Source organism: Mastacembelus armatus, chromosome 9, assembly GCF_900324485.2.
Source record: "Mastacembelus armatus chromosome 9, fMasArm1.2, whole genome shotgun sequence".
NCBI lineage: Eukaryota > Metazoa > Chordata > Actinopteri > Synbranchiformes > Mastacembelidae > Mastacembelus > Mastacembelus armatus.
The window spans coordinates 15,801,778-15,815,588 of NC_046641.1; the positions used below are offsets into that span (position 1 = coordinate 15,801,778).

At 39.5% G+C, this 13,811-nt stretch overlaps 1 protein-coding gene across 2 annotated transcripts; it reads left to right on the top strand.

Annotated features, from left to right (window-relative positions):
* The first annotated feature begins 207 nt into the window (after positions 1-207).
* On the top strand, positions 208-12,803 carry plcxd3 (phosphatidylinositol-specific phospholipase C, X domain containing 3). Of its 2 annotated transcripts, XM_026322294.1 has the most exons (6): positions 208-568; positions 8,975-9,231; positions 9,472-9,645; positions 10,471-10,646; positions 10,951-11,052; positions 12,015-12,803. In XM_026322294.1, the coding sequence occupies exons 1-6, from the start codon at positions 466-468 to the stop codon at positions 12,169-12,171; spliced, it is 969 nt and encodes a 322-aa protein (XP_026178079.1). In that variant the 5' UTR covers positions 208-465; the 3' UTR covers positions 12,172-12,803. The 2 variants fall into 2 exon arrangements, with proteins under 2 accessions (XP_026178079.1, XP_026178078.1); XM_026322293.1 differs by lacking the exon at positions 8,975-9,231.
* The last annotated feature ends 1,008 nt before the right edge of the window (positions 12,804-13,811 follow it).

Genomic DNA, 13,811 nt, shown 5'->3' on the forward strand with positions numbered 1-13,811 from the left:
TTTGATATGAACAGAGAGAGACAGAAAAGCCGGTACAAAATGTCTCTACATGAGGTACCTATCCATTCAAGTACGTTGTTCCAAAATACGTTCAACATGCAGCCATGAAGTGGTGGGTGCTGTGACCGCAATGCCTCAAGTCCCATGATAAAGGCATGGATTGTGGGTAGAAAAGCGCGAATTATTAATGGGGCTATATGCTATGTGTTATTACTGCGTATTGTTGGAAATCTAACCACTGGATGTTTACCATATTTAGAACCTTCAAATCGCATATTCATAATTGTAATACACGCCGATGTGTAGGTTACTGCTCAGGGGGGTGTGGACTGGCTCTCGTCTTGCTGGTGTGTTTGCGTGTGTGAGCTTGATGTGTGTGAAGAGAAAGAGCGAGAGAGAGAGCGCGCACTCCAGGTTGGCGCAGGGACCGGTCCGGGAGAACGGAGCGTTGTGCACGGCGGCAGCATGGCTTCGTCTCACGGGAGAAGCGACCTGCGGTTCGCTGACTGGATGGCAAGTTTACCGCAGAGCATGCACACCATCCCGCTCACCAACCTGGCGATTCCCGGTAGGTGTGATCGGGTGAGGAGGAGGTTGTCCATCTCTGTCCGTGCGCAGTTCATGTAGCCGTAGTAGATGGGAAATTAATAAATAGGCTGTGAGACGTACCATTGCAAATATTGTACTAATTTTTAAAGTTTGATGTTTTACTTTGCGTACAGTGCAACTTCTGCACTATTACTTTTGTTGTACCTCGTTAGAACAAAGGGTAAGACCTGTTGCGCAGAAGTGCCGTATATTTTCAACAGTTAAGCTTCCTCGTGTTATGTCTGAAGGTTATAAATAATACCCACAGGCTTTACAGTTTATCAACCTACTCCAAACGATGATAATATATGGAGCAAAAAACCACATCAGGGCGTCCCTGAAGATCAACCATGGAGGCTTCAGATGAACCATGCTGTGTTATGTAGGACTTCTGGTGTTTGTACTTGGGTGTTGGCCATGGAGGAGATGCAGGGAGTGGGATGGGTTCAGTCTGTGCGCTCAGATGATCACAGCGTTATCCACAGAAAATAAGCTGGTGAACCTTTAGCCAATCAGTGTGCAGGTCTCCTTAAACTCCATTCAAAGTGGAGATGCTGGTTGTAAAGCCCACCTCTGATCGGACTGATAGAATGGCTTATTTGCAGCCAGTTAATTTCATCTCTGCTCCCTGTGATTGTCCCACCTCCACAAACCGTTCTAATTTTTCTAATCCTTTGTCCGTCCCTCTCTCTTCTCTCTTTTTCTCTGCCTCAGTCTCCCGTTCTTTATCCCCACATCTCTCTCTAGCTGTTGAACTCTAGATACCAGACGCCCTTAGGCAATAATGCAATTTCCTATGCAGACTGTTTGGTGTTCAGTGTCCAGCAAGGCGTGGCATTTACTAACACTGACCCCATCCCTTCTGGATGGAAAGACCCGTAAATTATCAAAGATTTAATCAAATGTCGACTACAAGAGTATGGCGAGTGTTACTCCATGCATGACGTTTGGCTTAATCACGTGACACACGCTTTGTTACTCCACAGTCCATCCATGCCAAGGCACCAGGGAACATGCTCTGTCCCAATTAATTAGGTATCATTACTTCTTATTGGCCCTGCAGCTCAGCTGCTCTGTCTAGCCTTCATTTGGATACTGATTCTGTCCATCCCCAGTTTCTTTCCACTTTTCCTGTCTTTGTATGCACACACTTGGCATAATGTTTATCAAGATAAATTCCATAATCTGGGCTTTTATGAGATCTTATTTCTCAACAACAATGTGTTCTTATTGGCATTTACAGAGTTTCTTTTTTTTATTGAGTATGTCTCATATCACATCATTTTTGTCTCCTCTTAGAATGCAGCATTACAAGCCTGTGTTCAAGCAGGCATTAAAACTGGGCCAGACAAGAAACAGAAGGGCCACACTTCCTCCACAAGTTCCATTCTTCCTCGTAGTTGGAGTTATATTTAGGATGTAAATTCCTGCTTTACAATCCCCACTGTCCAGCTGCTGCTGCATGTATATTAGGTATAGTAATTATTAATATTTAAGGAATAGTTCATCAGCCAACACAAACTGAATGAACCAGGCCAAGGTGCTGTGTTTACTCACTGCACTCCAACATGTGGAGTTGGTATTGGTATTCTGCTATTGCCAAAAAGCAAAACAGTTGTTTCCAGCATTGCACAGCTCCATATTATGTTATGTCCTGTATGATTGGTACTGGATGGATTTTAAGGTTTCATGGTGACAGAAAAGACTTAATTAGTATCTGATTTCAATGATGTTTTAATGGCATCTATTTGTTATGTTTGACATACTTTATTCATGAGCTATATGCCAAGTGATTTGTGTAGAAAATATTCTATATGGCTATGCAGTTACACAGCTACACAGTATAGAGGCCATACTGTAGGCATTTGACAGATACAACATCTGTTGCATGACAGATCTATCAGTGTCTGCTGTTGGTTCCTTTGGTGCAGATCTACCCAGCAAATCTCAGTGTGAAGACAGTATTAGAAGCGCAGCACACAGGAGCATCTTGATCAGGATGGTTTATTTGTACATTGTGATTTTTTTGTGTAGCCAATCTAGGAAGGTAGATGCCTCTTCTTGAGTAGACTTTCTGATAACATTTTGGTCAAGCTGCAAGGCCGACTGACTGACTCCCAAAGACAAAGAGATACAGTAATCAATAGGCTGAGAGGTAAAAGCATGTCCAGTAAAACAGTCTCTGGGTCCCTAAATGAGAAGGTGTTCTAATATTTCAAAGTCCTAAGGTGGAAATAGTTGCCTTTTACGACACACTTGGAATTTGAAAGGTCAGAGGTCAGAAGTTGTTCTGTATTCACATTGTTCATTTAGCATTTGAAATCCTCAAAACAATGAAGAGGCATTCTAAAACATCAGCAGGTTTCAAAGGGATGTACAGGGATGCATGTTGTGTGTTAACAGGAAAAAATACCCTTTTTATAAAAGTTCCCACTGGAAGCACATTTTGTGAAAATGCAGTGGGCTTTAAAATAAAACCTTGTGGTAGGTGCAGAGGAAAACAAAAGATCATGAGTCAATTTTTTAACCAATCAATCCTGTCAGTAAAAGACCAACCACTACAACCCCTGATCCCTAATGGCAGCAGCATTATTGAGATAATCCAATACACAAAATAATTAATTATGTCAAAAGTAGCAGAGGTCTGTCTGAATTTTAATGTGTTGATAAAAGCATGATGATGAATCCAAAGACATCTCATTTGTCACCCTGAGAGCTGACTCAAAGTTACTGTGAAATCTGACTGAATTTTGTCCAGAAAAAAAGAAAAGAGCTGTGAATTAACAGCTTTTTTTTTTTCTTGACATAGACACATATACATACAAAATATATAAAAACAAAAGTCTTGAAACCAGATGCTTTAGAGTATCAGGTTTAGGTTGGGTAAGTGATTAGAGGTCAGCGAAAGGATGCAGCTAAGCTGTGTTGTTTATTTAGAGTTATTGCAGAATACGTTGTTTATTATGCTGTGACTCATGACACAGAAGAGCTGCCAACCACTTATGTTAAAATAATACATATTTTCATGAGCATGATGCTGCCTGTCCTCTGCTGGTCAGTGATTTCACTATGATTTAACATGGATGCTCTCAGACATGACTCAGCTCTCTGGGTTGGACCCACATGGCTCACATTAAGCCAACCCATCGAGTCTACAAGTCAGATGACCTGCACCCGTTCTACTCTTTAGCTAATTAGGGAGTGGGTGAGGGGATGAGCAGGAGAGGAAAGGAAGAGGGAGTGGTATCAGAATAAAGATGAAAGTCATTAAAGGAGAGAAGGAGGGAACGAGAGGGAATAGGCACCACTTTTCTTTCCACTAGCTGATCATTGTGGCAACATGGTGTGCTGTTTTTCTGTGGCTATTGTTAGATCTGCGAGGTTAGTGCTGCAGACTGCCTGGCTGTGTGTTCGTCTGGCTGAGGTGGTCAGTAAAGGTGTGCTGCCAGAAATACTGTGAATCTGTTTCTCTGTGATGTTTCTCTCTTCTCTCACCATGAAACAAGCTTTAGTGGAGGGAAGGGAGTGGCTGACAGAATGTCACTGAAATGGTAAATACATTGGATTTTCAGTGTTTTTGGTATGACTGAGCAGGTATCTGTGTCCCACAGGTGTGCACAATAACTCATACTTACCTACCTGAATGAAAAACCCATTACTTTTATGATTATTATCTAAGCAATCGTCATCATCTTTGTTAATTTAGTGGACTATTCCCTGGTTAATTGTTAATGTTTTTTATAAACAATATTGATTAATGCAGAGTTGTTGACATGGCGTGGCTCATTTTAAATATGTGTGATTAAGTTTGATATTATAAATGACATTTTTGTGCTGTCAGAGTGTGAAGGGTTATAATAAGATTAAATAATTGCCATAATAATATTAGTCTGATCATTTGTGCGAAATAAATGTAATATATAATTTTGTCACCACAAATCCAAAATTTTGATGGTTTTCTTCTGTTGTACTTAACATTAGCTTGGTTGTATTGAGAAACACATTTTGTATCAGCTCATTCAAAGCAGGTAATCAGATACTGTAATATGTCTCTGAGATACTACAGATTTGCATGAACAGGCTCAAGGGAGCCTTTCTGATGGCTAACAGCTCAAAGCTTCACCAGAGGTAAGAAATGAATAGCTTACCTTTGGCTGGGGGAAAGTTTGAAGGCAGTTATATTACAGTTAGAAGGCCTCAGAGGCAGTTTAAACAAATGTGTTGGAGAAGAGGTATCTTCAGTCTTCATTCTACCCTCAGGGTAGAGGAAAAGGCTGACCCAGACCATTTAGCTGTAAATCTGTCCGTCAGTCCTTCAACAAGCTCACACTCTTGCAACATAAGTCCCTGAACAAGGAGGATGAATGGCGTCAGATAACATGATAAATACAGGTAGTACAGTGAGCTGTTGGAAGGGCAGGAAATCTGCCACATAAACGTGAAGTACAGGGGTTGTAAAATTCTAAACAAATACAGGAGGAGAAAATAGATTAGTAGATAAACCAAGAGAAAAACAAAACACATTTAGAGACAGTTAGTAAATGGGTGGGAAAGAGGTGGGAATGCTACAGCTATTTTCTGTAGTGATGTGCCACCATGATGCACAATCCCCCTAAATCTCCATTTAGGTCAACTTTAGTTTGACCGGAGGATAATGTATTTGACCAGATACACATTCTGCTCTTTGCAGTTCATGACTTTAAACAATGGCTTTAAAACTGCTCAGACACCAGTCTGCTATTTTTGTTCTCTGGACTTTATAATTGCCATTTATATAATAAACGGCAGAGTGGTGATATTATATATAAGAATGAATTTACAGAGAATATTTATCTTCAGTATATGGAAAACATCATGCATCTTAATACATTTGCAAACATTTCAATTTTATATAGTGCTTGAGTAAATCTTTTATCAAAATATCCCAGAATCAGAAAATAATAGTTAGCTATGGATTCTCCATGGGCTGCTTTCGACTCACCACTGGCAGCTAATTGAGTTTCCAGCAGGAGGACATTTATCTTAATTCTAAAAGTCAAATAATTCATCCTCATCAGAAACGTATGTGCTGTGTTTGCATTGCCTCTCAAAAGAAAATGGAAAGCTTTAGCAAGGCAGAAGGCAAAGTGGAAATGGAGCGAATTGGCCAAGAGTTTGAAGATTCACGAGTTTTAGAAGGTAGATTCAAAGACTTGAAAAATTACTGTAACATAGAAAGAGTCAAGTGAGGGAGGATGGGAAGTTTGGTGCTGCTCGTATCTTTCAGTATCACTTAGCTCATCTCCAACTTGTTACTTTTACTACTTTTCTCTCCTCAGCACAGCTTCCTAAAATAGATATTGATAGAGTGCATGCTGAGCAGTAATGATTTCTCATGAAAATGGACAAAAGCCACCAATGGTCCTGAATGGTCTGCTCTTATTGAGTCAGAATGACTCAGTTAACACAGGTCAATTCTCCAGGGTAACAGTCATCCTCACCATCGTCCCTAAGTGAATTGCTGTGTAATCATAGTCTTAGCTTGTTTCAGGCTTTATTTTCCTCTTTTTTACACTGTGGCTCATTCTCTTTCTTTCCACTTCTTCACATCTTCTTTGCCACATGACATCATGTCCATAAGTGAAGGAAAGAAACTTCACATTCAGCAATTAACAATAGCACTGCACTGTTCGGCCATTGACAGTCTCTTTGACATCACCAGTGACTGATAGAAAGACAAAACTGATGTTTACTTGTGATGGTCTGGGTTTTATTATATTCACTGTGTTTTTTTTTTTTTTGTTTGTTCTTGCACTTTTCTTTGCATCTATTAAAAACAAAAAATCATCAAGTCTGGATACTGTTTATCCAGCAGGTCACTCCAGAGGATCGACTATGGCCTTTTTAAACATTGTGGTCAGAACCACACTGTACTCATTTGGATTTTTTTTTTTTTTTTTTAAGTATTTTGGGTTTCTTATTGAAATTAAAATGTTTGTTCACTGTTTGAAGCCACAAGGGCAGCACTAATGTGGATTTCCTTTAGTAAGCTCTGTGATTTTCCTGCACACACACACACACACACACACCATGCCTTAAGTCTCTACCACGTGTCTGTAATTTCCAGTGTTTGATGGGAGTAAGGAGAGGATAAAAAACCTAGTAAACAAGCCATACTCACTAATGAATGTGGCCTTCTAATTCTTGCAGACAAGAATAAAAGGGAGATGACTCAATTCTGAGGCACAATTATTTCTTCAAATTTGTATGAGCATGAAAATGTGTTGTTTGTACATTTCATTTCCAAAATTAAAATATTTCCTCATATTGCCAAATACATGTGTTGCTCTTGGAGCATGGCACAGCATTAAAGTGAAGGAAGTTATTTCATAGGATAACCAATAATTAATCATGTTTACAGCTCAGTTACAAAAGCTTAATTGTGTTGGATTGTATTTCTCACATCTGCACAGCATTCTTTGCAGTTTCTGCGCAGATGTGCTGCTCATTTGACAAAATGTTTGTCAACTCAAGATTGATTCAAGGTTGATTCAGCTCTTGATGTTCTGACTCTGATTTTTCTTCAGTTTAATTAAATCTTGACAGTCAATAGCATGATCCTAGGGGACTGTTGAATTTAATTTATATGAACTGCGCTGTGGAATAGCCTAAAAAATGAGCTCTTACAGGTGTATGTTTGTTGTAGAGCTGAACAGTCAATTTACCCATCAGTTAATCCACAGAAAATCTGTAATTATTATGATCGATTAAACACTTTCAGTAATTTCACAAGAAAAAGGCCAAATGTTATCTAGATCCTTTCACATATAAAGATTTGTTCTCTTTAATTTTCTGATGTGAAATTAACTATATCACATATCTTTGGATTTTGAACTGTGGGTCAGTGTAAGCAAATAAATGAAAGACATTTTATAGATGTAGCATTTCCTAGATTTAATGCAGAAAATAATTGGTAGCATAGTGATTAATGGAAATAATTGTGTGGTAATTACTGTATGATGTTTTGTTGTTTTGTTCAGAGCCGAAGAGAAATCATTCTGTGCAGCAACAGCAGAGACAGCTCTTGTTGACCAGTTAAGGTCACGCTCTGTTACGCTGTGACCCTGGTGGTAATGCTCAGCTTGTAGTGATGCTGCCCCAGGATTCAGCTGTCCACCCTGCTTATGGTCATTCTCTGGGCCAACTGCAAAGACCTGGCACTGGAGTACAGATAGCTGAAGGTCAATTCAGGCTCTGTGTGTGTGTGAGAGTCTGTGTGTGTGTCTGTGTGTGTGTTGGTGGAGAAGGGGTGTCGGTTTGTCTGTGTGAAAGTGTGAGGGGATGTGAAGAGACAAAACAAGGATGAGAAATTGATTGCAGTGATGAGACCAGAGGACGATAGCAGAATTACTGTCAGCCTAATTTGTACGTGTATATACACACGCTTGTCTCAATCTCAAACTGGCATGGATGGGCAAACAACCCTCAGGCCTAACTAACTGAATTCACCTCGGATCGGTTTCAAGGAAATGTGTAAGCATAATGATTTTATTTTATTTATTTATTTATTTGTTTTCTGCATACAACTCTTAAAATTAGCCACATAATAAACCAGAAGAAATATTTGGTCATATTTAGTAAAATGGTCATTTCACCCAAATCACAAACACAGTACGTTCACAAGATAATGGTTTGTATCTCTCCATATAGTTTAGATTTTCCCTGCTACACCTACGATTTCTGCTCCAGGCACCGCTAAATGACACTTCTTAACATCATTCATCATTCCAGAAGCAATGTCGGTATAATCCATATAGTTTTCATCAGGATTACTTTCTGAAGAAGAAAATCATTAATGAATTTTAATTATTTGAGGAGCTTTACAGTTGGTGTGCTAGCATTTTGATGCTTGTTCAGACCAAGTGCATGTGAAGTCAAGCAGCAGTTCACTCACCTTGTCTGTGGGAAATCTATACAATTCTGTTTTTACAGTTATGTGTTCTTTATACCAGTCAGGAGAGCATGAGATAGTTTTCATTCAGCTTAAAAATCTGTTAAATCAAAGTCATTCATTTTTCAGTTAACTAACAGCTGTATTGGAAGATTGACCATAAGAATATATCCTGTAAGATATATGAGAAAAATCTATAATCACAGTGATGGTTTTTCTTTGAGGTTTCTCTTGTGCCTGGCAAATATGATAGATGAAAAATATCAGTGTATGTGAGCACAGACTGACTTGTTTTCAAGTTGTCAGAGTTCATGACTTACGACCATGGATGCTGTTACTCAGATAGTCACTGTTGTTGCCATGGCATCAGGCTTGTTTCCAGCACCGTCCCACCACAGAAATAAAACATACAGCAGTCAATACCTGCATACAGCCTCATGTTTGTGTCCTCTCCAGGCTCCCATGACTCCTTCAGTTTCTACATCGACGAGGCGTCTCCAGTGGGCCCTGAGCAGCCAGAGACGGTGCAGAACTTTGTTTCTGTTTTTGGCACGGTGGCCAAGAAGCTAATGAGGAAGTGGTTAGCTACACAGACTATGAACTTCACCAGCCAACTGGAGGCTGGGATCCGCTTCTTTGACCTGCGCATCTCCACTAAGCCCCGCGACCCCGACAACGAGCTGTTCTTCGCCCACGGACTCTTCAGTGCCACGGTCAGCACAGAGCGTTGAGTTTTGATGGTTTTCGATGTGATGAATATTTAGTAAAGCTTGCTGTTGCTAAGTGATGTTTGTACATTTCTCTGTATGTGGCGTCGTATTTATGTATGTGTGAGTGCAGACTGAGGGCTTCAACATACACGGTGCTTCAGAGGTTTTACACCAGTTATTTCTGTTTCTGTATGTAATAAGAAAATATCGATATATGAGTTGTTTTATTTCTGTGTTTTTCAGGTGAGAGAAGGTCTAGAGCAGATCAGTAGCTTCCTGTCTGCTCACGCCAGAGAGGTCGTGTTCCTGGACTTCAATCACTTCTATGGTGTGCAGAACCTGCACCATGAAAAACTGGTGGCCATGTTAAAGGAGGTATTTGGAGAGAAACTCTGCCCAGTCGTCTTCGCTCAGGAGGTACTGTCGCATTCAAATACGCTTAACAAAGAGTAGGAGTAAAAGCAATAAAATCTCCTAGAACCTGATCTACATTTGCTGTGGATGCATTCATTTATTTATTTATTTATTTTGCCTCAACAGCTCTTGACTGAGAAAGGACTTTTTGTGGTTTTTAGTTTTTAGGCTTTTGGTACTTACTGTGTTCTCAGTCCTGAACAATAGTAATGATTTTTATAGCAATAGAATAATTTAGAATAATGATTATCACATCCAGAATCCTATTTAAGCCTAGTTTTTAATGTCAGATTTTGCCCTTTTGTATAAAAGTGGAGTAAAAATGTGTGTACTCCTCTGCTTAGATTTGTCCCACTCCTGCCTTTCTTTGTCTGTTTATTTATTTTTGGGGTTTTTTTTTTACATTCCACTACCTGGCCCATTTTCACCCCTGTATCACCCCACCTGAGGTTAGGGTGTATGAGCCTTAAAATTCACCAACCCTTCATCAGCTCCCATGTCAACAACACCATTATTAGATCACAGATCCCTGTGAGGAGTTGATGCCGTGTGAGGAAGAAGTGTAGGGAGGAGGAAAAGGCCAACACTGGCTATTGGATTCTGGGAAAATGAACTCTTGTCATAGCTATAGGGGCATCTGAGTGGTGTTTAATTTTAGAGCAGACAAAGGACTGGTATTTTTTGCTCGCATGTTTTATTCCCTCTATTCACCATTGCTACACAGACTGAATTGATTGTTTTAAGCAGTAATATATGATGATATGGTCAGTAGATAATCACAGGAGAAAAACAAGTCTCAGAACCATTTTTATTTTTATCAATCCCAAGGTGACTCTTCAGTATCTGTGGGAGAAGGAGTATCAGGTGCTGGTCTTCTACCACCATCCCATGGCTCTGGAGGTGCCCTTCCTGTGGCCAGGGCAGATGATGCCCTCTCCCTGGGCCAACACAACTGACCCAGAAAAGCTGGTTCAGTTTCTTCAGGCATCTATTACTGACCGCAGGTCAGCCATAACATTTATTTCACTGTGGGCACTTAGTGTCCATAATGCATGAGGCTAAATGGAACAACATCTGATTAGATTTTGTTAGATATGTTTTTATTCACTCAAGCAAAAGTCTATATATCATTTATATTGTTTTATGTTTTACATTTTAATGGCCTACCCTGCTGGGTCAGACTTAATGACAGGTATTCTGTCATTGAGTCATTTACACCAAAGGCTCATTAGCAAAACTTTCAGAGTAAAGCTACAGTTAGAAAATACAGCAAAAACATGTCGTAAATGCTTAATCTGTCTCTTGCAGGAGGAAGGGGACGTTCTTTGTCTCCCAAGTGGTTCTGACACCGAAGGCCAGCACCGTGATGAAGGGTGTGGCCAGTGGACTGAGAGAGACAATCACCGAAAGGTGTGTACACCTGTTTGTGTGTATAAGACAGAAAAACTAAGAGAATGTTTTCTGTTCAGTATAGCAGTAGTTACAGCAATATCAAGAGTAAGGTGTAGAATTAGTAGCAACAGTGGCACAAAATACTACAACAAATACACAGGCACTGTGGGACCAAAATTATAACAACACATCCAAAGCTCACAACAAAAACTTCTCTCTCTCTCTCTCTCTGTGTCACACACACACACACATAAATAGTCATATATGAGTCATCGTGGCATTTTATATTTGAATTCAAAGGCATGTTGGTCTCTACAGGTGTCCCGAGGCATTTGACACTGACCTCATTCGAGTATGTTTTAAATTGGTGCAACAGACTAGAGGCAATGTGTTTCATCTTTCTCACCCCCTTCTCTGTTGTGGTGCAGTATGTTTTTTTTCTGATTTATCCTGAGCTTTGTCTGTACTTCACTCCCTCTTAATGTCACCAGTTTGTTAAAAGCCTAAGCAGCAAAACCATCAATTTTCGTTCCATGAATTAAACATTAGATAACTCCACTATCAGACATTCTCATCAGACATTTGGTTACTTTGATGCAGGCATCCTTCAAAATTCCATCCATTTGTTTTGCCACAATGGTTGCCACTGTAGGAGTCCACAAAAGAAAGCAAGTGTGAGGAGGAGACTGTAGAATTTTGTTATGCAGAAAGCTGGGTGAGGCATCTGCAGGTGTAACACCCTCCCCTCATGTTGGGCTCACACAGACATGTCCAACATGTGATCCTTGCAGCTGGTATCTGGCTTGCTGACATCCCATGCTGCATCACAGAGATTTTTATCACAGTGTGCCCCAGTGTGTTACAAAAGCCAACTGTGAATCATCCCTCTTCTTTCCTTCTCTGTGTTTTCTTTGATTATGTCTCCCCCACTCTTGCTTCTGTCCTACTGTGTATGTGTGTGTGTTTCTGTGTCCCACCAGGGCCTTACCAGGCATGATGCAGTGGATCAGATCACAAAGACCCGGGGAGAGCGGCATCAACATTATCACAGCTGACTTTGTGGAGCTTGGAGAGTTCATCAGTGCTGTCATCACCCTCAACTATCACCTGGATGAAGATGATGATGATGCCACCTGAGAGCCTGAAGCGGGTGTCAGGGAGTGCAGTCACCATCACCACTGCCAGTTGCTTGGGTCTGTGCTCTCATATTTTCTCTTTGGCATTTATTTCAGGAGGGGAGTTGCAAGGCTCCTTTCACTTTATTTAGGGCTATAGTGAATTGAGAGATCAAATGGAAAAGAAAGGGGGACGACAAGTTGAAATTAGTAGAAACATCAATGGTGTTTAGTTGGAGCATCACGAGAGTGACGTTTTGTTTGTTTCCTACTTTGGAACATCAAAATGTTTTTTTTCCCAGTGAGATTCATTTCTTTACTTCCTGTGCTGTAAAAATAGCTGCTTTCTTCACTGATCTGATGCACTGTTTCTAGGCGTGCCACTTCATCAAAGGTAGACTCCTCAGAGCATATCAATTTTCTGCTAATGTATTGGTATGTCATTCTTATAATGATAGTGACAGTTTTATCAGAAGTTGTTTTAAATAAGTCTGTGTTACTAAATCCACTCAAATTCTAGTCTTTATGTAAGTAGCTTGAAGTTGCTTATCTTTGAAATATCTGCCCAAGATTTTTTTTTTTGTTTTTGTTTTTTTTGTTTTTTTTACAACATGCTTTCCTGATCACATCACTGCAGGTATTTCTGAAAATTCCTCCAGCAGCTTGAAAGCAGTGTGTGTTCAAAAAGTATTAATACAATATGTTTACTCATTACATAGACAATAAACTATTCTATTCTATTTTTATCTGCAGCATTAATCTGTTATCTGGTTTCTCTCAGTAACAGTTTCCACTGAAGTCAGCTTGCAGCCCTATTGGTTAACAGTTTATTGATGTTCTTATTCAAACATTCAGGAGTTGGAATAAAAGTGCAGTTTGACTTAAGAAAAATATACAAATCATTTTATTTGTACTTAATATTTTGTGCATCTAAACTAACCATTCATTTTCACATTGAGGAAGGTATGCACTGTCCTGTTTCTGCAAGGTACAGAATTTCAGAAAAAAAAAAGCTATAAATGCAATCAATGCTACGAGTCATTTTCAGTAGTTAAAAATCCAACGTGACAAATGTATTGGATTGTGTGGTGGGTGCTGAGTCGTGATAGCCAAGTATAAAAATACAGTATATCTGGGTCCTAGAGTGTATCCACCATCTGTGTTTCTTCTGCTGAATGCTTGGCCCCTGTATGTGCATCTATACTTACTGCTATAGTGCAGTATATATGAGTCATCATGAAACGTATCACAGTGATGTGTCTTTCAAAAGAAGAAATGATAAAGTTGCTTAACACTTGGTCAGAGATCCATTTTATTTCAAGCCAGAGAACCATCATAAAAAAACATCTTATCCAGAGTGAGGGGGTCTTGATCTGACAGCAGTCAAAATAATACAATAAATGTTTTGCTCAGATCTAGCTGTAGGTCTTTGGTGTCTACTTTATTAGGTGTTTCATAATTCTGAATGTTTCTGGATCCCTGGATTTCTGCTGTATCAATATTGAAGCGATTCAGTATTTTTTATTTTATGTATGTTTAATGCATTTTATTCTTTACTGTGCAATGTTTTAATTTAAGATTAAAAAAAAAATACCCAGATAGACAGTGAAAATATTTTATTGCAAGATTTTACACATTATGCATGAAAAAAAGTTCACACAC